This window comes from Stenella coeruleoalba (genome assembly GCF_951394435.1).
Source record: "Stenella coeruleoalba genome assembly, chromosome: 1".
Classification (NCBI taxonomy): Eukaryota; Metazoa; Chordata; class Mammalia; order Artiodactyla; family Delphinidae; genus Stenella; species Stenella coeruleoalba.
The window spans coordinates 22,021,486-22,048,750 of record NC_137169.1 but is presented as its reverse complement, the minus strand read 5'-3'; the positions used below and the strand labels follow the sequence as shown (position 1 = coordinate 22,048,750).

Below are 27,265 nucleotides of genomic sequence, written 5' to 3'. Positions count from 1 at the left end.
AAAAAGACCTCCTAGGGACTTCCCTGGCGGTCCAGTGGTTAAGACTTCGCCTTCCAATGCAGGGGGTGTGGGTTCGATCCCTGGTCAGGGAGCTAAGATCAGAAGTGGCCTTGAGGCTAAAAAACCAAAACATAAAGCAGAAGCAATATTGTAACAAATTCAATAAAGACTTTAAAAATGGTACACATCAAAAAAAAATCTTAAAAAGAACTCCTAGAAATTAAAAAACATAATAGTAGAAAAGAATTTTTTTGTTTTTGCCGTACGCGGGCCTCTCACTGTTGTGGCCTCTCCCGTTGTGGAGCTCAGGCTCTGGACGCGCAGGCTCAGCGGCCATGGCTCACAGGCCCAGCCGCTCCACGGCATGTGGGATCTTCCCAGACTGGGGCATGAACCTGTGGCCCCTGCATGGGCAGGCGGACTCTCAACCACCGCGCCACCAGGGAAGCCCGAAAAGAAAAATTTAATAGAATATAAAGATAAAGAAATCTTTCAGGAGGTAGAGCTAAAGAAAAAAAGAGATGAAAATTAGAGAACTATTTCAGGAGTCCATCATCAAGCAGCTATTGGCAATCAAGAAAGAAGAGGGAGTTCCCTGGTGGTCCAGTGGTTAGGAATCCACCTTCCAAAGCAGGGGACGCAGGTTTGTCCCTGGTCAGGGAACTAAGATCCCACATGCTGTGGGGCAACTAAGCCCAAGCGCCACAAATAAGACCGGACGGAGCCATAAATAAATAAATAAATAAATAAATAAATAAATATTAAAAAAAAGAGAAAGAAAGCAGAAGACATGGGATTTAGGAAACAAAAGAGCCAACACAGGAGAGAAGCAGAGTTCCCAGGTGAATAAGAATACCCCAGGATGACAGCTGTGTACCACACACAGGGAGACACCTGTCCATATTGGAGCAGTGTGACTCAACAGACATACTGAAGGCTATTGTCACCAAGATCTCTGCTGCCATTTACTCTCTTTTTAAAGATAAGAAGATAGTGCCCAGGTGAGCTCATCTTGACTAAATGCTGGTGAATTTCTTCTCAAAATACTGAGCTGCCTAATAAGCTCAGAACACTCATTTCACCCACAGAAGTGTTCTTTAACTTATTCCTAAAAGCTTCAGGTAGGTCATGATCAACTTAGGAGAGACCACAGAGCAGCTCACTCTCTCTGACCATACTTCTGCCAAGTGTCCAAGATTGAAGCCCTGCCCAAAACAATTTCCAGGACTAAGTCTTGACTCTGTCCATGACTTCCACAGAAGAGACTCTGAAAATTAGGAAACTGAAGCAGGTATGGTCCACTGATGTCTGGGTATCCCCCAAGATCCTTTCAGGACCCTAGAGGTACAATGATATACTTAATAATACTAAAGAATTAGTTGCCTTTTTCATCATGTTGACACTGGTACTAAGGGTACAAAAGCAATGGTGAGCAAAACTGCTGGCACCTTCACACATATCAAGGCAGTAGCACCAAACTGTAGTAGGACGCATAATCTTCACCACTACATAATTACAGTTAAAAATAATGCCAATTTAAGAATATCCTTGATAAAGCCGTAAAAACTATTATTAGTTTTAATGAATCTCAAGCCCTCTATGTGTCTTTTTACTATTTTGCATGATGAAATGGTAAGTACAATGGTTACCTTCAGTTAAGGCACCTGTGTAATTGAGTTGCAAGCTGAACTGGCCAGTTTGTTTCATGAAGTACCGCTTTTACTGGAAAGACTGAATGACAAACTATTTTGTTCAAGCTTAGATATTTCACAGATATTTTCTCAAAAATGAATGGAGCCTGTCACTACAAATAAAACTGACAGTACTTGTTGCCAGTGATATATGTCAAGCTTTCAAGAGAAAATTCTAATTTTGGAAAACATATCCACTAGAGTGAGCCTGCCAACTTCCCAATACTTAAAGACTTTTCTGGTGAGATCAGTGGTGGCATTAACAAATGTGATTTTAGAATATTATATAATAAAATGTGTAAACATCTGTCCATGTAAGAAAGGTCCTAGAGGCCTTAGGTCTGTCCCACTAGGATGTGATGGGTAAAAATCTCTCACTTTAATTTTCAGAATGCAACAAATAATTCTTTTCCAATGTATCTACATAACTGTTAGTTAACCTAACTGTAACAAAATTCTCAACCATCTTCCAGGGGCTCCATCTTCTTAGAAACAAATTCATTTTACATTCAGAATTCTCTTCCTTTTCAAATGGCACTGAGTGGACCATAACTCAATAAACCAGATTCTTATCATATGTATGTTTTGTGAGCAATTAAAAAAAAACCCCTACAAACTATTATGCATAAAATAAGCTACAAGGATATATTGTACAACACAGGGAATATAACCAAATTAAATTAAAAAAATAAAAATAAAGTATAAGGGCTTCCCTGGTGGCGCAGTGGTTAAGAATCCGCCTGCCAGTGCAGAGGACACGGGTTCGAGCCCTGGTCTGGGAAGATCCCACATGCCGTGGAGCAACTAAGCCTGTGCGCCACAACTACTGAGCCTGCGCTCTAGAGCCCAAGAGCCACAACTACTGAGCCCGCCGTGCTGCAACTACTGAAGCCCGCGCGCCTAGAGCCCGTGCTCCGCAACAAGAGAAGCCACCGCAATGAGAAGCCTGCGTACCGCAACAAAGAGCAGCCCCCGCTCACAGCAAGTAGAGAAAGCCCGCGCGCAGCAACAAAGACCCAATGCAGCCAAAAATAATAAATAAATAAATAAATAAAAGTATAAGAGGAAAAAATCCTCTCACTAGCACAGAAGACAAACCTTTTCTCATATTAGTGATCAAAAGCACATATTAATTTATATTTCAACTGACTACTAGCCAACTATAACTTCCATAGCAACTTTCCCTTTGGTATTCTCTAGTAAATTTAAATTATATTTAAATTTAATTTAAGTTGAATTTAATTAGCTTAATAATAAGTTTAATTAATTAGATTAAATTCCATTTAAGTTATGTTTAAGTTAGGTGAGGTAAGGAGGTCACTCAGCAGAAAAAAAAATGTTTCCCGTAAAAGCCTTTGGAGTTGTCGTACGTTATGCTAGTTTATCATACGAACGTGTTCTTTAGGATTTGTCACCAGGCAACTATATCAACTCGATTCACCAAATTGTTCATAAATAACGCCCTTAAGAATTAATTTGTAAAGAAACTGCAAATTTATGAATAAAGTACTGACTGCCCTCTAGTGTTCAAAATAAGGATTTCACTGATGAGCTAGATGCAAGGTACACTACAGGGTGAAAAAAGCCAAACTCCTAAAGAAGCCATTTAGGGTCATTAAAATCAGAGGAGAAATTCTGATCTGGCAAGGTTTTCAACAACAGTCTTTTCAAAGCAAGACAACAAGCTATTAATCTGAGCTATCTGATTACTTGTACCAGCTGCCCAAAGAGCCTAATTTCAGTCATCTACAGTAACTGTGCGTGAGTAGAATATAAACTTGGAACCTTTTTTACACTATTACTTCAAGTTACACTGCCATAAAACGAGATTCAGACTTTTCCCCATTTGGTGAAGAAGCACAAAATGCTCGAATCAAAACCTGCCTCTTGGGCTTCCCTGGTGGCGCAGTGGTTGAGAGTCCGCCTGCCTATATAGGGGACACGGGTTCGTGCCCCAGTCTGGGAAGACCCCACATGCCGCGGAGCGGCTGGGCCCGTGAGCCATGGCTGCTGAGCCTGCGTGTCCGGAGCCTGTGCTCCGCAATGGGAGAGGCCACAACTGTGAGAGGCCCGCGTACCACAAAATAAAAAAAAAAACCTGCCTCTTGGGACTTCCATGGTGGCGCGGTGGTTAAGAATCCACCCGCCAATGCAGGGGACACGACTTTGATCCCTGGTCCGCGAAGATCCCACATGCCGCGGAGCAACTAAGCCCATGCACCACAACTACTGAAGCCTGCGTGCCTGGAGCCCTTGCTCCACAAGAGAAGCCACCACAATGAGAAGCCCAGCGCACTGCAACAAAGAGTAGCCCCCCTGCTCACCACAACTAGAGAAAGCCCGCGCGCAGCAACGAAGACTCAACGCAGCCAAAAAAAAAAATAATAATAAATAAATAAAATAAAAGTACCTATCTTTTAAAAAAACAAAAACAAAAACAAAACCTGCCTCTAGCATAATGAGGTTAACAAGGAAAACTTTCTCTGGTTGCTTTTTTTTTTGCTGATGCATATAAAGTGGGAAGTACGTCCTAACTAGTCTTCCAAGTGTATAATATGTGGGTTTGTTTGTTTTTTTGGCTGTTACGCTTTTAATTGTGGGAGATACAATATGCATCAATGTACAAGAATGTTTTACATACTCATTAGCATAGTGATTAATGTAAATTTAAGGATATACAACGTGTTAAACCTAAAAAACTACAAAGTTTCCTGCAACTTAAGATAATGGCAAGGCTCCTTCTTAAGTTTTTACACACCACCTTTACTTTTAAAATTCTAAATGGTATCGGGGGGAACTAAAAAATAATAGAAGGCTTGTTTCAGCTGTGGTTCAACAATTCTAATGAAGCTGTACAGCAATGACACTGGAATTGTGAAGTTTTCCCCCAAAGGGCTTTCTAGATGACCACAGGACAAATTTTTAAAAGTATTTCCAATAACATGTAGGCAAGGTGAGTAGCTTAATAGTTTAAAAGCCTGGGGACTGGGCTTCCCTGGTGGCGCAGTGGTTGAGAATCTGCCTGCCAATGCAGGGGACACGGGTTCGAGCCCTGGTCTGGGAAGATCCCACATGCCATGGAGCAACTAGGCCCACAAGCCACAACTACTGAGCCTGCGCATCTGGAGCTTGTGCTCCGCAACAAGAGAGGCTGCGACAGTAAGAGGCCCACGCACCGCAATGAATAGTGGCCCCCGCTCGCCACAACTAGAGAAAGCCCTCGCACAGAAACGAAGACCCAACACAGCCAAAAATAAATAAATAAATATTAAAAAAAAAAAAAAAAGCCTGGGGACTTCCCTGGTGGCGCAGTGGTTAGGAATCCGCCTGCCAATGCAGGGGACATGGGTTCAATCCCTGGCCTGGGAAGATCCCACATGCCACGGAGCAACTAAGCCCGTGCACCATGACTACTGAAGCCCACGTGCCTAGAGCCTGTGCTCCGCAACAAGAGAAGCCATCGCAATGAGAAGCCTATGCACTGCAACTAGCCCCCACTCACCGCAACTAGAGAAAGCCTGTGCAGAGCAATGAAGACCCAACGCAGCCAAAAATAAATAAATAAAATGCTATGGATTCAGAACACAATGATAAAAAATAAAATAAAAGCCTGGAAAGCAGCTAAGATGTCTCATCTTAGAGAATTTTAAAACATGGTAGAAATACCATTTCTCTCCTACAGAGAAACTTTTTAAAGCACGGATATAACTCTACGTATACTAAAGAAACATCAATAATTTTCAAAAAGCTTCAATAAACACCCCAAGGCACAAGTGTTCAAAATGGCCTACTAACTATCTCAGACCGTATCTCTCTTTGAAATTACAGTCAATAGGAAAACAGAGTTCAATACACAGTGACTGACTTTTTAGTCAAAAAGGTAGATACAAAACCTTTGTGTATCTAGATTTATACTCCCTTAACCATGTTGTTACAGAATTTAAAACTTATTATTTTAACTTGCCAACTGGTTCTTTGCTGTATTTGAAGTAACTAACATTCTAGAGCATTAGGTCTCAAAGTGTGGTCTAGGAACTACTAGAGATGACGCATAGCAATGTCAGAATTACTTTTTATATTACAAAAGTGTTATTTGCCTTTTCACTCTCATTAGCTCCAATCAGTCAATTCTCCAGAGTCTACAGGGTATGTGATAACAAAACAGATTAAATGCAGAAGCAGATATGTGAATCCAGCTGTCTTCTATTAAACCAGACATTAAAGAGATTTGCAAAATGTAAAACAATGCCACTCTTCTTGTTACTCTTTTTTATTTGGGGAGTTATTTTTCATTAAAAAATTTTATTTATGTAACATATAATGGGTTTATTAATGTTATTTTGAAATGAATTAATATCTTTAAATGTCTATTTTAATTTGTAATATAGTAAATATCAATAGATATAAATCATACAAACAAAGCTCTTTGGGGCCCTCAATTATACTTCAGAGTATAAAGGGATCCTGAGGCCAAAAAGTTTGAGAACTGATAAACTAGAGAGCTTAGCACACTAAACATGAAAAAAATCAATTTATTCTCAAAGCTTTAATGGAGGTAAGGATAAAACACAAATATCATTTACTAAGAAAAATGTAGGTGATACTCACCAAATGGATCTTCCATGCCACTATTAACCAGTTTAGGGAGGTGGTATATAGTTTCTAAAAAGAGAAAAAAGTAAATGATATACTTAAAACATAAAATCCATCACCTTTTATATTTCTTAAAAAATAAACCCAATTCAGTAACACTGATTATAGTTTAAAACTAGAACATTATAGAAATGTACAACTTATTAAGTGAGAACATTGCCAACTGGGATTTATTTTAAGGGGGTTGAGGTACAGATATAAGTTCCCTTTCCAATCTCCATCTTGAATTTACTGGAGTGTAAGGAAAAAAGCAAGTTAAAAAAATTTTTTTTTATTTTTTAGGGAGGGGGGACAAAGGGACAAAGGGAGGGGTGGGGAAGGGGAGAGGGAAGAAGGGAGGGAAGGAGAGAGAGCAGCAAAAAGCCAAATTTTTATGCAAAAAAACCCCCAAACAAACAAAACTCACAAAACTCACATAAACATCTGGGAAAGCATATGAGGATATCATAGAATGAAGGAATTGGTTTTGCCTGAGGAAAGTAGAAAGTAGTTCAGTAAGTTAAGAATGCTCAAGTATTAAAATAAAACAAAAAAATTTTGAAAAAAGTCGAATAAGTATAGATATTCAACCTCCCTCACCCTTAATCAAAACAAGGATCGAATCTGCCCAATCTTGCTTTTTTATCTCTTTCATAGTTTTGATCCCAAGGGCACTCCTTAGTTAACAATTTGAATACTAAACTCCAATTCAGAGTCTGCTTTTCAGAGAATATAACCTACTAACAGTGGGGGCTGGCAGTGATCTGAGAAAATTAGGACTGTGAAGGGGTTTTGGAGTTGAATCCTCACAGACTACATAGCACTGAGGACCCCACTGGTGGTGGTAGGTAACCAGATAATCCCTGGCACAAGGTGCTGGTACAATTCTTAAACTTTCACTAGTGGTGAATAATGATGATCTATCTATGGACAGAATGATCTAGTTGATTGGATTGATGAGGTACTTGAAGAGTAAGGGGGAAATAACTATAATGACAATGGAATTGAACGGCTATTACTAAACTTAACTGATGCTCTAGAAGAAGACAACAAAAAGCTAAGAGTGATTAACAGTCAACTGAAAGTCAAATATGGGGAATTCCCTGGCAGTCCAGCGGTCAGGACTCCATGCTTTCACTGGCAAGGGCCGGGGTTCAGTCCCTGGTTGGGAACTAAAATCCCACAAGCTGTGTGGCGCAGCCTAAATAAATAAGTAAGCAAGCATCAATAAGTAATTTAAAAAAAGAAAGTCAAATATGAACACCCCAGGGTCTCCTGGTAGTTTACAAAGAGGCTCTTTTCTGTGGCAGCAGGAGGAGAGAAAAAGCTGGAGACCAGGCCCAAGAGTTAATCAACAGAGTAGCCGAGCACCAAGGAAGGTTAACTCTCAGCCAAGGGAGGTATGCTATGCCACGTCAGGTCCCTGACTGGGAAAGAACGAGACCCTAATACATGAGATGGAGACAAGTGAGTTGATGCCCCTCCAATATCTTGAATGCAATAGGGCCCTTGAAACTGCGAAACTGGCTCACCATCTCTGTAAGAGCTAGCCCTCTTCCCGCACTTGAAGATAATGCAGAGGCCTCCCCACCCTGCTCAGTAAACAATGTCCCCTCAGGATCTGCCACCTCCATGCCTCCTAACTTGTAGTAGGTCAGGGCATAACCCAGCCCAGATATTTTGTGCCTGATAAGGTCACAAAGGAATTATAACCCAAGGGAGCTGCAAGACTTAGCCAGCATGTACTGGCAGGGGCTAAGTGAGAGCAAATGTGAATTCTGAGGGTGCTTGAACATCAGAACCAGAACATAAAGTTACTGATCACTCTCCGAAGATACAGGATTTAACACCCTGGCAAAAACCTCAGAATATGGTATGAACTTATCACTAGGATGGTTCCTAAAAGCTGGAAAAGTCACGGCCCATGATAAGTAGCAATGACAAAACTGCAGTGGCAGACGGGAGGAAGGGATTAAAAGGCTCATTTAGTGAAGTTGGCTTGCTGAAGTGGTCAGAAAAAAGTATTATGTTCCTTGAAATGGCTGGGAGGATACTATAAGGAATGTGCTGGTGAGAGGGGCACCAGCATCATTAAGAAGTTTAAAAGCTGTTCTCCATAGAGAATTTGTTATAAAACTAATGCCACTGGGACTTCCCTGGTGGTGCAGTGATTAAGAATCCGCCTGCCAATGCAGGGGACACGGCTTCGATCCCTGGTCTGGGAAGATCCCACATGCCACAGAGCAACTAAGCCTGTGCGCCACAGCTACTGAGCCTGTGCTCTGTAGCCCCCGAGCCACAACTACTGAGCCCGCGTGCCACAACTACTGAAGCCCACGCACCTAGAGCCCATGCTCCGCAACGAGAGAAGCCACTGCAATGAGAAGCCAGTGTACTGTAACGAAGAGCAGCCCCTGCTTGCCGCAACTGGAGAAAGTCCGCGCGCAGCAATGAAGACCCAACACAACCAAAAAAAGAAAAAGATGTATAAAACAAAAAACCCCCCTAATGCCACTGATAGCAACGGTGATGATAGGACCCTAAAACAAAGGAGACCAGGCCATGGTACTTAATGATTGAAGCCAGATGGAGACACTTACTATAAAGATCAGCAAAGTCAGAGTGTCAGTCAAAGGAATCCGACTCACAGATTTGTAGAGATAGTTAATAAAGCATGGTGTATTTATGAAGCAAAATAGACAAGCAGCTAATAAGAGCACTTCTCCATCTGTAACATCAAAAGAAATCAGGGATGGAAGATCTGGATGCTGAGGTCAGTCCCCTCAATAAAAAAATATCAGAATCCATGCCCAGTGTCTGAACGTGAGCCAGTTTCAGATCCTGACCCCTTTGACTGAAGGAGGCCAGGTACCCAAGAGAAAAGAACCTGCAACACCAAAGCAAGTATAACAATTCCCTGAGAAACCTATGGCCTAAGAGACCCATATACTATAGGTCTTACGGACTCCATACTCAGAAGGTCCCTGCACTTGAAGTTTAATGCTCTGCAGTCACTGTCTTAAAATTCTTAATAATTTTATCTATGAATTTCTGCTCCATAAGTGAAATCTGAGGGGGAAAATGAAGCATGTGCTGGGGGCTTGAAGCCTCAGCTCACACACAGTCCACCTCTTCCTGTCTTCCCAGGAGCGGCCTCTTGGCCACTCCCTCTGGTCCCAGCTGGCCATCCTTTCCCTGCCTGGGCTAGGAGTGCCACATACTTTTGGTGGGCAATTTCTCTCGCCCACTCTCAATCCAGGTGTATTCAGCATGCAAATTATGTAGTCAGCTCTGTCTACGGTCATTTACTCAGGTAACAGTAAACTGCGTAAACGGGAATGCTAACATTTTAAGGACAGGTTGACATTGACACCTGGAGTCTGGAAGTATAATCATGGACTTATGAGGACCAGGAAATAAACTGAGCCCTGGCCAAGATCCAGTTCACGATGGGCCCACTGGGTGTGTGAACCATCCTGGTGGTCACTTCCCTGGACCCTGAATGTATAACTGAAATAGACATACCTGGAAATTAGTGAGTCCTTGGCCTATGGGATAGGAGTTATACTGGAGAAGGCCAAGTGGAAGGAAGCCTCTAAAGGTGGGTGCCCCATCCCACCTTCCAAGATAATAAACACAAAAGAAAACAATATTGTATTCTGGGGGCAAGGGAGGGGAGATGGCAGAAATTAGTGCTACACCCCCAGAGGATGCAGGATTTAGCAGTGTGGTCCCGGCAGAAACCAGATAAATCCTGGAGGAAGGTAGATTACCACAAACTCAATCTAATAGTAGCCACAACTGCAGCTGCCATGCCAGATGTGGTATCTTTGCTAGAGCCAATTAACACAGCCCCAGGAGCATAGTACACTGTCAGAGATCGAAGGAATAAGTTCTTTTTCTCTTATCCCGTCAAGAAAGTAGGATCAGCAACAATTCACATTCACACGGAATGGATTATAGCATACTTTTACAGGACCATGTCAATTTTGCCAGTGTCTCATGTAATATAGTCCTATGATAATACAGACTTCTTGTAGAATATCACACTGACCTACTATATTAATAACATCATGCTAATTGGGCCAGATGAACAGGAGGTGGATAGCACACTGAAGGCCTTGACGGAACACATGGACTCCAGAGGGTGAAAGATAAATGCTACAGAGATTCAGGCACCCATTCATCAGTAAAATTTTTATAGGTCCAGTAGTCAGGGGCTTGATAAAACATGCCATTCAAGTAAAGGCATCCAAGTAACCAACTGCATCTTGCACCTCCCACCATTAAGAGGGAAGCATGACACCCAAGAATACTGTTCTGGCTTTTATATCAGGTGACACAAAAAGTTACCAGTTTCCAGAACAGTAAAGGACTCTGCAGGTCTGGATGGTGAGGCAAACAATCTGGCAAATGCTATGGTATTATGGCAAGCCCCAGTGGGAGAATCACTATGCAGACCCCTGGGATCTGGAGCAAGGCCATTCCATTTTCAGTGGAAAATTGTATGCCTTCTGCAAAACAACTCCTGGCATGCTACTGGGTCCTAGCATATACAGAACACCTGATGATGTGACACCAAGTGACCATTTATCCAGAATCACCCACCATGACCTAGGTTCTATGAGATACCAAGTCATAGGGTTGGGTGGACCCAGCAATAATTCAGCATTAAGATGAAGGTGATACATCCAGTATCCAGCACAAGTAGGACCAGAAGTCACGAGCATGAGCAGATAGCCCAAACCCTCATATCATCTACCATTGTTGCAAAGTGCCCCTTCATTAGCATATACCTTTGGCCATACTGGGGGGCCCTCACAGCCAGCTGACAAAGGAAAAACCCTCACCTTCTTCACAGATGGCTGTCACTGGGTCCAAGTCAAAAATGGACAGTGGTTGCACCACAGCCTCACTCGGGGTTGGCACTGAAGGACAGTGCCCAATGGGCAGAGCTTCAGGCAGACTGTCTACTTTGTGCAGACAAAGAATTGGTTTGAGGTTAAAATATATGTGGACTCACAGGTAAATGTCCTGATGTGCTGGTCAGGGGGCATAAAAGGAGAATGATTAGAAAATTAGGGGGAGAAAAAAAGAAAATTAGGGGAAGGAGGTCTTAAGGTAGAGGCACGTGGGAGGATACAAGAATAGACACATTTGAAGATCTTCATATCACATGTTAACAGTCATCAGAGAACATCTACCATGAAAAAAGCACAAAACAACCAAGTAGACAATGACTCAACCAGTTTACATCAGCCATCTTTTGTCATGGCCTCCCCAGTGCTAGAAAAATGAGCACCTGAAAGAAGGTGGTCATGTGGCAGAGATATACTCTATGCATAGACAACAGTATGAAGTCCTACTTACCAAGTATGCTCTAGCTACTGATGCCACCAAGAGCCCAAAGGGCCAGCAACAGAGACAAACACAAAGCTTCCAGTATGACATCTTTCAAGGAAACCAACCAGCCTTTGGATAGCAAGCTGACTGTATTTGGCCCCTTCCACCCTGAAAAGGTGAACAATTTATTCTGAAAGAAACAGGGGGACTTCCCTGGTGGTCCAGCTGTTAAGGCTCCATGCTCCCAATGCAGATGGCCCGGGTTTGATCCCTGGTCAGGGAACTAGATCCCTCATGCTGCAACAAAGATCCTGCATGCTGTAACTAAGACCTGGAGCAGCCAAATAAATTAATTAATTAAAAAAAAAATAAAGAAATAGGGACATATTCTGGCTGTACATTTGCCTTTCCTGCCCTCAGGGCTGCAGTGAACAGTACATGAGAGTTAAGGAAATGTTTAATCTACCAGTAAGCATCATCCTACATAACATCATTTCATGACAAGGGACCCACTCTGTAGTAAAGTAAGTGCAAGAGAAGGCCCAGGACCATGGGATCTACTGGTGGTATATATACAACACCACCTAGAATCTGCTAACCTAAAAGAGCACTGGAATGGCCTGATGAAGGCACAGCTGAAGCACCAACTCAATGACGTATTTTATGACAAAAGAGTACCATCTTCCAGGGTGCAATATATACACCAAATCAAAGACCTTTATATGCTAGTGGTCTTCAAAACAGGAAAAATACATGGATGTGAGAAATGGGGCGGGGGGGTGATGGGTAGAAATAGCATACCCTGTTTATTATCGATCCCAAAGACCCACCTGGGGAATTTTTGTTTCCTATCTCTGCAACTCTGGGTTCTGCAGAGTTAAAGATCTTGGTCACCAAAAAAGGAACACTTCCACAGGAGACAAGAGTCCCAAGAGGCTATAAGCTACAGCTGTCACCTGGGCATTGTGGAGTCCTCGTATCCAGGGATCATCAGGCAAGAAGAGGAACTATCATCTTCGTAGGGGTAACTAATCCTCATTATCAGAAAGAGGGTTGCTATTCCACACCACAATGAAAATATATTTAAAATTCAGATGATCCACTTTGGTGCCTACTGGTATTCTCCTTCCCAATTCTGACAGTACAGTAAACAGACAAGTTGGAAACTCTAACCTGAGAAAAGCATGGTAACCAGTGGTTCAGATCCCTCAGGAATGAGGGTTTAGGTCATACCACTAAGTAAAGCCATTGAGACTGGCAGAGATGGTAGCTGAGGGCAAGGGGAATCTGAAATGGAGAGTGGAAAGAGGTAACAATTATTAGTTGTAACCCTGAGACCAACCAGTTGCAGCAGCAGGAGACAAAGTACTAATCTTCCTCTTCTAAGTATTCCCCAGGAAGAGAGGCCCTCCAGTTACTCTCTCAACATATATAAAGAAGTAGATGAGACGAATGAAAATGATGCAAAATACCAAAACGTATGGGATGCAGCTAAAGCAGTGCTTAGAGGGAAATTTATAGCTGTAAATACTACATTAAAAAAGAAGGAAGATCTGAAATCAACAACACAATAGTTTACTGTAAGATAATAGAAGAAAAACAAAATAAATCAAAAGGAAGGAAATAATAAGGATTAGAGTGGAAATTAATGAAATAGAAAATACAAAAATTAACTCAAGGGCTTCCCTGGTGGCACAGTGGTTGAGAGTCCGCCTGCCGATGCAGGGGACGCGGGTTCGTGCCCCCGTCCGGGAAGATTCCACATGCCACGGAGCGGCTAGGCCCGTGAGCCATGGCCGCTGAGCCTGCACGTCTGGAGCCTGTGCTCCGCAACGGGAGAGGCCACAGTGGTGCGAGGCCTGCGTACCAGAAAAAAAAAAAAAAAAAAAAAAACTCAAAATAGGACTTCCCTGGTGGTCCAGTGGTTAAGACTCCACACTTCCACTGCAGGGGGCACGGGTTTGATCCCTGGTCAGGGAACTAAGATCCCACATGCTGCACGGTGTGGCCAAAAAATAAAGTAAATAAAATTTAATTTAATTTAAAAGGTACTTTGAAAAAACTAACTCAAAATAGATAAAAGATCTAAATGTAGGAGCTAAAACTAGAAAGCTCTTAAAAGAAAACATAGGCATAAATTTATGACCTTGGATTAGGCAATGGTTTCTTAGTTATGACACCAAAAGAAAAAAATAGATAAACTTGACATTATCCAAATTAAAAACAGAAAATAACAAGTGTTAGGAGGATGTGGAGAAATTAGAACACTTGTGCATTAGTGGTGGGAATATAAAATGATGCAGCTGCTGGGAAAACAGAATAGTACTTCCTCAAAAAATTTTTAAATTAAAAACAATTACCATATGATTCATCAAGTCTACTCCTGGGTATATACCCCAAAGAATTGATAGCAGGAAATCAAACAGATATTTGTACACCTATGTTCACAGCAGCATTATTGACAATAGCCAAAAGGTGGAAACAATCCAAATATCCATCAGTGGGTGAACAGGTAAATAAAATGTGGTATGTATTATTCAGCCTTAATAAGGAATGAAATTCTGACATATACTACAACATGGATGATTATGCTAACTGAAATAAGCCAGACACAAAAGGATAAATATTGTATGACTGCACTTTCATGAAGTACCCAGACTAGCCAAATTCATACAGGCAGAGAGTTCGATGGCGGTTGCCCGGGGTAGGGGGAGGAGTTGTTTAATGGGTAGAGTTTCAGTTTGGGAAGATAAAAAAGTTCTGTAAATGGATGGTAGTAACAGCTGCACAACAATGTGAATGTATTTAATGGCACTGAACTGTACCCTTAAAAAATGTTAAAATGGTAAACTTTATATTATGTATATTTTACTATAATTAAAAAAAAAAAAAAAGAAAATGCCTGAATCTTGGTAAGTACAGTGAGTTTTATGGCATTTTAACTTGCCTGATTCCCATCTCCCTCTCCTCCCCTAGCTTTCTGGCAGCCTTGAAAACCAAGAGCCTCACAACATTAGTTATTAAAACCAGCAGCCTAGCAACCACTGGAGGGGGCAGAACAAATTTGGAGCTCCCCAAAAACCCCATGCCCAGAGAACTGTTACTATCTGATCTGATTAGCACCAAGAAGTTCCATTCTCAGAGTTACTTTATTTGACCTGACTCAGAGCTTGTTGTGTGTGAACAACCTTATCCTTAGCACATTTTTCAAAAATAATCAGTGGCAACTGTTTAACATCCCAACTGCCTAAGGCAGTGATGATACCAGTTAGGGCTAACAGGACACTGACCAAAAAATTTGAATGTTCAGGAATGAGACGTCTATAAGGGGCTTTGAAAAGCTGACATATTCTTGGATATCTAGAAGGACACACGCATTTATGGGCTCAGGGAAAGTCTTAAGAAGGCCCTAATCTCTCACCTCTGGGTGACCTTGAGGTCTGTGCAAGCAGAAAGTGATGGCTAAGGCAAAGTTGTAAATTGCCTGCAGGAACATTGATGGCATACTGCAATATACACAGAGTACCCTCGGCAAAGGCTAGAAAACTTATTGGTTCAAGGCATTTAAGGAAATTTCTGTCTAATCATTAGCTAACCGCAACCAAGCAGGCACTTCAACGTCTGCACAAAACAAAGAATACAGGCTCTACAGATTTAGTCCAGGGAAGTCACTCAACAAACAGCAATGAGAAACCCACAGGAAGGAGGGGAATCTGATTTGCAGACTTGCCACATTATTTTATTTTATTTTAATTTTTAAAAAGATTTATTTATCATTTTATTTATTTTATTCTATTTATTTTTGGCTGTGTCAGGTCTTAGTTGCGGCACATGGGATCTTTCGTTGTGGTGCCGCAGGCTTCTCTTTAGTTGTGGCGTGTAGGTTCCAGAGCGTGTGGGTTCTGTAGTTTGCAGCATACAGGCTCTCTAGTTGAGGCGTGTGAGCTCAGTAGCCGTGGCGCACAGGCTCAGTTGCCCCACGGCATGTGGGATCTTAGTTCCCTGACCAGAGATCGAACCTGCGTCCCCTTCAATGTAAGGCAGATTCCTCACCACTGGACCACCAGGGAAGTCCTGCCACATTATTATTATTATTTTTCTTTTTGCGGTACGCGGGCCTCTCACTGCTGTGGCCTCTCCCGTTGCGGAGCAACAGGCTCCGGACGCTCAGGCCCAGCGGCCATGGCTCAGGGGCCCAGCCGCTCCGTGGCATGTGGGATCTTCCCAGACCAGGGCACGAACCCGCGTCCCCTGCATCGGCAGGCGGACTCCCAACCACTGTGCTACCAAGGAAGCCCCCGCCACATTATTTTAAATGCTCACTTTTCAATACAAAAATAAGACACATCAACAGGAAAGTATGGTGCATATATAGGAGGAAGAAAGCAATCAATAAAACTGTATCTGAGGAAGCCTAGATGTTGGACTTAATAGACAAAGACTTTTTTAAAAATTAATTTATTTAATTAATTTATTTTTTGGCTGCGTTGGGGTCTTCGTTGCTGTGCGTGGGCTTTCTCTAGTTGCAGCGAGTGGGGGCTACTCTTTGTTGTGGTGTGTGGGCTTCTCATTGTGGTGGCTTCTCTTGTTGCGGAGCACGGGCTCTAGGAGCGCAGGCTTCAGTAGTTGTGGCATGCGGGCTCAGTAGTTGTGGCACACGGGCTTAGTTGCTCCACAGCATGTGGGATCTTCCCAGACCAGGGCTCGACCCCATGTCCCCTGCATTGGCAGGCGGATTCTTAACCACTGCGCCACCAGGGAAGCCCTAGACAAAGACTTTAAATAAGGTATTATAAATATTACAAAGAAGGGAATTCCCTGGCGGTCCAGTGGTTAGGATTCTGCGCTTTCACTGCAGAGGGCCCAGGTTTGATCCCTGGTCTGGGAACTAAGAACACACAAGCAAAAATTCAAAGAACTAAAGGGAACCATGCCTAAAGAATTAAAGTATGAGGGACTTCCCTGGTGGCGCAGTGGTTAAGTATCTGCCTGCCAATGCAGGGGACACAGGTTCGAGCCCTAGTCCGGGAAGATCCCACATGCTGTGATGGAGCAACTAAGCCCATGGACCACAACTACTGAGCCTGCACTCTAGAGCCCGTGAGCCACAACTACTGAAGCCCGTGCGCCTAGAGCCCGTGCTCTGCAACAAGAGAAGCCACCGCAATGAGAAGCCCATGCACCACAACAAAGAGTAGCCCCTGCTTGCCACAACTAGAGATAGCCCGCGTGCAGCAACACTCAATGCAGCCAAAAATAAATTAAAATAAATTTAAAAAAAAAGAATTAAAGTATGAGAATCATGCCTCATTAAATAGAGAATCTCAACAGAGACAGAAATTATATTTAAAAAAGAAAGAAACAGATTTTTCTAGATAGGCTCAACAGCAGATTTGAGCAGGCCGAAGAATCAGCAAACTCTAAGATAGGTTAATTGAGATTATCCAATATGAGGAACAGAAAGAAAAAAGCATGAAGAAAAATGAACAGAGCCTCAGAGAACAAATTATCAAGTATACAAACCACCAAGCATACAAACAAGCAAATGGGAGGATGAAGAAATAATGGCGGGCTTCCCTGGTGGCACAGTGGTTGAGAGTTCTCCTGCCAATGCAGGGGACGTGGGTTCGTGCCCCGATCTGGGAGGATCCCACATGCCATGGAGCGGCTGGGCCCGTGAGCCATGGCCGCTGAGCCTGTGCGTCTGGAGCCTGTGCTCCGCAATGGGAGAGGCCACAACAGTGAGAGGCCCGCGTACCACAAAAAAAAAAAAAAAGAAATAATGGCCAATAAGTGCCCAAATATGATGAAAAACACATCCAAGAAGCTAAATAAAGTCTATGTAGGATAAACACAAAGTGATCCATACTTATGTTCAAGTGCTGAAAGAGAAAGACTGTCAACTAAGAATTCTATATCCAGCAAAACTATGCTTCTAAAACAAAGGAGAAATTATGACATTCCCAGATAAACAAAAACATAAAGCATTCATTACTAGCAGACATGCCTACAAGAAATACTAAAGGGAGACTTTTATGCTGACATAAAGAGAAACCAGACAGTAACTAGAATCCACAGGAAGAAATAGAGTACCAGTAAGGTAACTACATAGATAAATATAAAAATAAAGAAGACAGTATAGGGACTTCCCTGGTGGTCCAGCAGTTAAAACTCTGTGCTTCCACTTTAGGGGGCAAAGGTTCAATCCCTGGTCAGGGAACTAAGATCCCACATGACAGCTGGCACACCCCTCCCAAAAGAAGAAGACGGTATAAATGTATTTTTTATTTCTTCTCCTATCTAATTTAAAAAACAATGCATAAAGCAGTAACTATAAAACCATGTTAATGGGCTTGTAATATATAAATATATAATTTATATGAGAATAAAGCACCAAGAAGGGGAGAAGGAGTCAAGCTACATTGGAGAAATTTTTTTGTACACTACTGAAATTAAGTTGGTATTAATCTAAACTAGATTGTTTTAAGGTAAAATGTGAATTGTAATCCCCAGAGCAACCACTAAAACTAGCTGGGAAGTCAAATTAGTAGAGTGTTAACCTTCTAAGAACAAGTACAAAAGAAATTAGAAAATTGTCACTAATATGGGCAACAGTCATTAGAAACCTCAATACAGTGTGTTCATTTGTGTAAACAAAGCTCCATCCAACCTCTCATGCCAACAGATCTGAGGTTAGCACGTTTTTTTCATATGTACTTGGCACTGGATAAATATCTGGTAAACAAGTGAAATGGCAATAATAACAAAAAATTGAATATCTGAAATGGTTAATGAAAGTAACAGGATTTACAGGCAGATTGAGAAGGGAGAATCAGTAGTACCTCAACTGTTAATCACATTATCACTAGATAATAGGGATGATGATCCTGGGTTAGCTGATGTAAAGTTTCAATTAAAACACGCCTGGGGTGTCGTCCCTGGTGGTCTAGTGGTAAAGAATGCGCCTTCCAATGCAGGGAACACTGGTTTGATCCCTGGTCGGGGAACTAAGATTCCACATGCCGCAGGGCAACTAAGCCCATGTGTGCCACAACCACTGAGCTCACGCACCTCAACGAGAGAGTCCATGTGCCGCAAACTACAGAGCCCATGCGCTCTGGAGCCTGCACGCCACAACTACAGAGCCCACATGCCATGGAGCCTGATGCCACAACTAGAGTGAGAAAACCCGTACACCACAACTAGAGAGAAACACGCGCACCACAACTAGAGAGAAGCCCGCATGCCACAACAAAAGATATCCCACATGCTGCAACTAAGACCCAACACAGCCAAGAAGATAAATAAAAAACAAACAAAAAACACCCCTGGGACTTCCCTGGTGGCCCAGTGGGTAAGACTCCATGCTCCCAATGCAGGGGGCCCAGGTTCGATCCCTGGTTGGGGAACTAGATCCTGCATACATGCCACAACTAAGGAGTCCGCATGCTGCAACTAAGACCTGGCAAAGATAAAATAAAACAAACAAACACACCCCTGTCCTCAGAGAATCACAAACAGAAGGGTATCTTGCTGAAGAATCCTGTGTAGTCTTTGCAGAAAATGAGACTACTTTGTGTCTCCATCTAAATGAATGCATGTGCAAGACAGAAATATTCCCATGGCTTCTCTAACCGTCTACGTGCAGAAGATGCCCAAACCTATACATATGCTCAGTCCAGATCCCTCTCAAAAGCTCAGGATAAAAGCCAAAGTACTTTCTTTTTTTTTTAATTTTTAAATTTATTTTTTGACCACACTGGGTCTTCGTTGCAGTGTGCAGGCTCTTCGTTGCAGGCTTTTCTTTAGTTGTGGCACGCAGGCTCAGTAGTTGTAGTGTGCAGGCTCTAGAGCATACGGGCTCAGTAGTTGCGTTGCACAGCTTCTCTCTAGTTGCGGCACGCAGGTTTAGTTGCCCTGCGGCATGTGGGATCTTAGTTCCCTGACAAGGGATCGAACCCACGTCCCCTGCATTGGAAGGTGGATTCTTAACCACTGGACCACCAGGGAAGTCCCAAAGTACTTTCAACAGATGACCATGCTCACATACCCCCATCATGCTCAACTACGCTCTCCCTCCCTCACTAAAACGTCAGGCAGGTGAGCCTCCTTGCTGTTCCTTGAATCTGCCAGGCATGCTCAAGGCCTTTACACTTGCTATTCACTCTGGAATGCTCATTCCCCAGATATTCATTCCTCAATTCCTTTAGTTCTTTGCTCAAGTGTTGCCTTCTTAGTGAAGCCTTCCTTTAACATCCTACTTTTTAAAAAAAATATTTATTTATTTATTTGGCTGCTTCAGGTCTTAGTTGCGACATGCAGGATCTTCCTTGCAGCATGCGGGATCTTTCGTTGTGGTGCGTGGGCTTCTCTCTAGTTGTGGTGTGTGGGCTCCAGAGCGCGCAGCTCAGTAGTTGCAGTGCACAGGTTCTCTAGTTGGGGCACGCGGCCTCAGTAGTTGGGGCACATGGCCTAGTTGCCCCGCGGCATGTGGGATCTTAGTTCCCTGACCAGGGATCGAACCCGCGTCCCCCGCATTGGAAGGCAGATTCTTAACCACTGGACCACCAGGGAAGTCCCTATCATCCTACTTTAAATCGCAATCACCAGTATCACCCCATTCTACCCCTGCTTTATCTCTTTTCCCAGCTTTATATTTCAGAGAGCACTTATCTTCTACACATTGTATAAATTTACTTTTTAAATTGTGTTTATCATCTCCTCTCACTAAAATACAAGCTCTTTCAGAAAAAGTATTTTGCCTATTTTTGTTCACTGCTATATCTCTATAACACCTAGAATAGTACCTGGAAAATAGTAAGTGCTCAATAACAAATATATTTTGAATGAATGAGCTCCAAATATATATATATATATATATATATACACACACACACACACACACACACAACTCACTAAACATCTCCACTTAGATATCCATAAACCTCCATTCAACATGCACAAAACAATTCATTATCTACCTCCCACTCATCCTTACTCCTTCCCCTTCCTGCAATTTCCTACCTTACCACCACCCACCTAGTTGCCCAAACCAGAAATCTCATCCTCCACATCATATGAGATATTTCCAAAACATATTTCATATCCATCTCTTCATCTCCACTGCCTGAAGACACAACAGAATCCAAAATAGTCTCACTGCCTCTGGACTTATTCCTCTTTAATCTAGGTACCACAGCTCCAGTAATTAATTGTTAAAGTGTTCCCTAAACTGGGGTCTATGCAACTCTTAGAGTTCTTGTTTTCTTCCTACTTCAACTGAGGTAGTCTCTTGCAGGAACCTCCTCTTCTTCCTGACCCCTAAACATTGCAGAGCTCCAGATTTGGCCCCTGAATCTCATCTCTTTACTATTTTCACTCTCTCCTTCCCTAGAACATCACTGGCATTTTGGCTGAGACAATTCTTTATTGAGTAATGTCCCATACATTGCAGGACATTTAGCAATCGTCACTTAGTATTCTTTACCCCAGCACATTAAGTGCCCATTGCCTCCTCAGTTATTATGACACCCAAAACCATCCCCCTAAATATCTAAATCCTCCTAGAGATGTAGTAACACCCCAAATATGAACCCTGACTAGTCATCTTATCCACTTCTATAGCTTTAAATGCTATATATATATTGATGACTCCCAAATTCCTATTTCCAGATTGAATCTCTTCCTTGAACTTCAGACTGATATATTCACAGTCTACACAATACTTTTACTTAGAAATCTAGTAAGTCTCTCAAACATGTTATACTTTAAAAACCAAACTCTTTGATTCCCAATTCCTGTTCCTCACCTGCCTTCGATAACTGGGGCAATAAGATATTATCACAAACAATTATGTACCATAAATGGACAACATAGAAGAAATGGACAAATTCCTAGAAATGTACAATCTCCCAAGACAGATTATCAGAAAGAAATAGAAAATATAAACAGACCAGTTACTAGTAATGATACTGAGTCAGGGATTTTAAAAAATTCCCAACAAACAAAAGTCCAGGACCAGAAGGCTTCACAGGTAAACTCTACCAAATGTTTAGAGAAGAGTTAATACCTACCCTTCTCAAACTATTCCAAACAATTGCTGAGGAAGAAATGCTTCCGAATTCATTCTATGAGGCCAGCAACATCCTGATACCAAAACCAGACAAAGATATCACAAAAAAAAGAAAATTACAGGCCAATATCACTGAACATAGATGCAAAAATCCTCAAAAATATTAGCAAACCAAATTCAAAAATACATTAAAAGGATCATATACCATGATCAAGTGGAATTTATCCCAGAATGCAGGATGGTTCAATGTCTGCAAATCAATCAATGTGATGCATCACATTAACAAACTTAAGAATAAAAATCATCTCAATAGATGCAGAAAAAGGTTTTGACAAAATTCAACATCTGCTTATGATAAAAACTCTCAATGAAGTGGATGTAGAAGGAACGTACCTCAACATAATAAAGGCCAGTTTTGACAAGCCCACAGCCAACATCATACTTAACAGTGAAAAGCTGAAAGCATTTCCTCTAAGATCAGGAACAAGACAAGGATGCCCACTCTCACCGCTTTTATTCAACATAGATTGGAAGTCCAAGCCACAGCAATCAGACAAGAAATAGAAATAAAAGGAATCCAAATTGGAAAGGAAGAAGTAAAACTGTCCCTGTTTGCAGATGACATGATATTATACATAGAAAATCCTAAAGACACCAACAAAAAACTACCAGAACTCACCAGCAAATTCAGTAAAGTTGCAGGATACAGAATATACAGAAATCTGTTGCATTTCTTTACACTAGCAATGAAATATCAGAAAGAGAAATTAAGAAAGCAATCCCATTTACAGTAGCGACAAAAAGAATAAAGTCTTAGGAATAAATCTAACTAAGGAGGTAAAAGACCTATACTTGAAATACGAAGACCCTGATGAAAAACTGAAGACAACAAAAACAGATGGAAAGATACACCATGCTCATGGATTGGAAGAATTAATACTGTTAAAATGACCATACTACTCAAGGCAATCTACAGATTCAGTGCAATCCCTACCAAAATACCTATGGCATTTTTCACAGAACTGGAACAAAGAATTCTAAAATTTGTATGGAAACAAAAGACCCCGAATAGCCAAAATTGTCTTGAGAAAGAAGAACAAACCTGGACATATCACACTCCCTGATTTCAAACTATAATACAAAGGTAATCAAAGCAGTATGGCACTGGCAGAAAAACAGACACATATATCAATGGAACAAAACAGAGAGCCCAGAAATGAACCCACGCTTCTTGGGCAATTAATCTACGCCAAAGGAGGCAAGAATACACAATAGGGAAAAGACAGCCTCTTCAATAATGGTGCTGGGAAAACTGGACAGTTATATGCAAAAGAATCAAACTGGACTACTTTCTCACACCATGTACAAAAATAAATTCAAAACAGATTAAAGACTTAAATGTAAGACTTGAAACCATAAAAATTCTAGAAGAAAACACACGGAGTACACTCCTTAACATCGGTCTTAGTAATATGTTTTTGTTTTTTTTTCAGTTCGCGGGCCTCCCACTGTTGTGGCCTCTCCCGTTGCAGAGCACAGGCTCTGGACGCGCAGGCTCAGCGGCCATGGCTCACGGGCCCAGCCGCTCCGCGGCATGTGGGATCTTCCCGGACCAGGGCACGAACCCGTGTCCCCTGCATCGGCAGGCGGACTCTCAACCACTGTGCCACTAGGGAAGCCCAGTAATATGTTTTTTATCAAACTAAAAAGCTTTTGCACAGCAAAGGAAACTATTAACAAAACGAAAATGCTGCCTACTGAGAGAAGAAATTTGCAAACAAAATATTCTGTAAGAGATTAATATCCAAAATATACAAAGAACTCATACAACTCAACATCAAAAAAAAAACTAGATTAAAAAATGGGCAGAGGATCGCAATAGATATTTCTCCAAAGAAGACATATAGATGGCCAACAAGTACATGAAAAGATGTTCAACATCACTAATCATCAGGGAAATGCAAATCAAAATCACAATGAGACAGCACTTCACACCTGTCAGGATGCCTATTAACAAAAAGACAACAAATAACAAGTGTTGGCAAAGATATGGAGAAAAGGGAACCCTCATGCACTATTGGTGGGAATGTAAGTTGGTGCAGCCACTATGGAAAACAGTACGGAGATTCCTCAAAAAATTAAAAACAGAGCTACCATGTGATCCAGCAATTCCTACTCTTGGTTATTTATCCAAAGAAAAAAAAACACTAATTAGAAAAGTTATATACACCCCTATGTTCGTTGCAGCATTATTTACAACAGCCAAGATATGGAAGCAACCTAAGTGCCCATCAATAGATGAATGGATAAAGAAGATGTGGTACACACACACACACACACAGACACAGACACACACACACACACATTGGAATATTAATCACCTATAAAAAATAATGAGGGCTTCCCTGGTGGCACAGTGGTTGAGAGTCCGCCTGCTGGTGCAGGGGACATGGGTTCGTGCCCCGGTCTTGGAAGATCCCACATGCCGTGGAGTGGCTGGGCCCGTGAGCCATGTCCACTGAGCCTGCGCATCTGGAGCCTGTGCTCCACAATGAGAGAGGCCACAACAGTGAGAGGCCCGCGTACCACAAAAAAAAAAAAAAAAAAAATGAAATCTTGCCATTTGTGACAACGTGGTTGGGACAAGAGACTTTAATGAGAAGTGAAATAAGTCAGACAGAGAAAGATAAATAATATATGAGTTCACTTATATGAGGAATCTAAAAAGCAAAATAAAGGAACAAACAGAACAAAACAGACAGAATCATAGATACAGAGAACAAACAGGTGGTTGCCAGAAGGGAGGGAGGTGTGGGGAGGAGAGAAATAGGTGAGGAAGATTAAGAGGTAAAAATTTCCAGCTATAAAACAAATGAGTTATGGGTATGAAATGTACCATTGGGGAATACAGTCAATATAATTATGTAATATCTTCATACGGTGACAGACAGTAACTAGACTTATTGTGGTGATCATTTTGAAATGTACAGAAGTATCAAATCACTATGCTGTGTAACAGAAACATACTGTTATAGGTCAATTATACTTCAAAAAATAAACAAACAAACTCACAGAAAAAGAGATCAGATTTGTGGTTACCAGAGGCTGGGGTAGCGGGTGGCGGGGGGGTCTGGTTGTAGTCAGTCAAAAGGTACAAACTTCTAGTTGTAAGATAAATAAGTACTAGGGATGTGACATAAAACGTGATAAATATTGTTAACACTGCTCTATGTTATATATTAAAGTTGTTAAGAGTAAATCCTAAGGGTTCTCATCACAAGGAAAAAGATTTTTTTCCTTTTCTTTACTTTTGTATCCACATGTGATGATGGATGCTCACTAAACTTATTGAGGTAATCATTTCATGATGTATTTAAGTCAAATAATTATACAGTATGCCTAACACTTAATACAGTGCTATATGTCAATTATATCTCAATAAAACTGGAAGAAAAAACAAAACAGATAAAACCTCATGTTCTGGACTTCCCTGGTGGCGCAGTGGTTAAGAATCCACCTGTCAATTTTTCACAGAACTAGAACAAAAAACTTCACAATTTGTATGGAAACACAAAAGACCCCGAATAGCCAAAGCAATCTTGAGAAAGAAAAACGGAGCTGGAGGAATCAGGCTCCCTGACTTCAGACTATATTACAAAGCTACAGTAATCAAGCCAGTATGGTACTGGCACAAAAACAGAAATATAGATCAATGGAATAGGATAGAAAGCCCAGAGATAAACCCACGCACATATGGTAACCTTATCTTTGATAAAGGAGTCAAGAATATACAATGGAGAAAAGAAAGCCTCTTCAATAAGTGGTGCTGGGAAAACTGGACAGCTGCATGTAAAAGAATGAAATTAGAACACTCCCTAACACCATACACAAAAATAAACTCAAAATGGATTAAAGACCTAAATGTAAGGCCAGACACTATAAAACTTTTATTAGAGGAAAACATAGGCAGAACACTCTATGACATAAATCACAGCAAGATCCTTTTTGATCCACCTCCTAGAGAAATGGAAATAAAAACAAAAATAAACAAATGGGACCTAATGAAACTTCCAAGTTTTTGCACAGCAAAGGAAACCATAAACAAGACAAAAAGACAACCCTCAGAATGGGAGAAAATATTTGCAAATGAAGCAACTGACAAAGGATTAATCTCCAAAATTTACAAGCAGCTCATGCAACTCAATATTAAAAAAACAAACAACCCAATCCAAAAATGTGCAGAAGACCTAAATAGACATTTCTCCAAAGAAGATATACAGGTTGCCAACAAACACATGAAAGAATGCTCAACATCATTAATCATTAGAGAAATGCAAATCAAAACTACAATAAGATATCATCTCACACTGGTCAGAATGGCCGTCAACAAAAAATCCACAAACAATAAATGCTGGAGAGGGTGTGGAGAAAAGGGAACCCTCTTGCACTGGTGGTGGGAATGTAAATTGATACAGCCACTATGGAGAACAGTATGGAGGTTCCTTAAAAAACTAAAAATAGAACTACCATATGACCCAGCAATCCCACTACTGGGCATATACCCTGAGAAAACCATAATTCAAAGAGTCATGTACCAAAATGTTCATTGCAGCTCTATTTACAATAGCCAGGACATGGAAGCAACCTAAGTGTCCATTGACAGATGAATGGATAAAGAAGATGTGGCACATATATACAATGGAATATTTCTCAGCCATAAAAAGAAACGAAATTGAGTTATTTGTAGTGAGGTGGATGGACCTAGAGTCTGTCATACAGAGTGAAATAAGTCAGAAAGAGAAAAACAAATACAGTATGCTAACACATATATATGGAATCTAAAAAAGAAAAAGACAAAAAGGTCATGAAGAACCTAGGGGCAAGACGGGAATAAAGACGCAGACCTACTAGAGAACGGACTTGAGGACATGGGGAGGGGGAAGGGTAAGCTGGGACAAAGTGAGAGAGTGACATGCGCATATATACACTACCAAATGTAAAATAGATAGCTAGTGGTAGCTAGTGGGAAGCAGCTGCATAGCACAGGGAGATCAGCTTGGTGCTTTGTGACCACCTAGAGGTGTGGGATAGGGAGGGTGGGAGGGAGGGAGATGCAAGAGGGAAGAGATATGGGAACATATGTATATGCATAACTGATTCACTTTGTTATAAAGCAGAAACTAACACACCATTGTAAAGCAATTATACTCCAATAAAGATGTTAAAAAAAAAGAATCTGCCTGCCAATGCAGGGGATACGGGTTCGAGCCCTGGTCCAGGAAGATCCCACATGCCGTGGAGCAACTAAGCTCTTGCGCCGCAACTACTGAGCCTGTGCTCCAGAGCCCGCGAGCCACAAGTACTGAAGCCTGCGCACCTAGAGCCTGAGCTCGGAAACAAGAGAAGCCACCGCAACGAGAAGCCCACGCACCACAACGAAGAGAAGCCCCTGCTCGCCACTAGAGAAAGCCCGCGCGCAGCAATGAAGACCCAACAACGAAGACCCAACGCAGCCAAAAATAAATAA

General features: G+C 41.7%; 1 protein-coding gene across 10 annotated transcripts in view; it reads right to left on the bottom strand.

Moving 5' to 3' along the window:
* The window catches only part of PHACTR4 (phosphatase and actin regulator 4), a 118,043-nt gene that overhangs the window by 70,483 nt on the left and 20,295 nt on the right, over nucleotides 1–27,265 (bottom strand). For 6 of the 10 annotated variants that reach the window (XM_079903667.1, XM_079903670.1, XM_079903674.1 and 3 more), the window contains exon 2: nucleotides 6,300–6,353. In XM_079903667.1, coding sequence (XP_079759793.1) covers nucleotides 6,300–6,353 — 54 coding nt within the window. Of the gene's footprint in view, nucleotides 1–6,299; nucleotides 6,354–6,759; nucleotides 6,821–12,839; nucleotides 12,954–27,265 lie in introns of those variants that run through there. The other 4 variants (XM_079903672.1, XM_079903675.1, XM_079903671.1 and 1 more) reach the window with 3 other exon arrangements.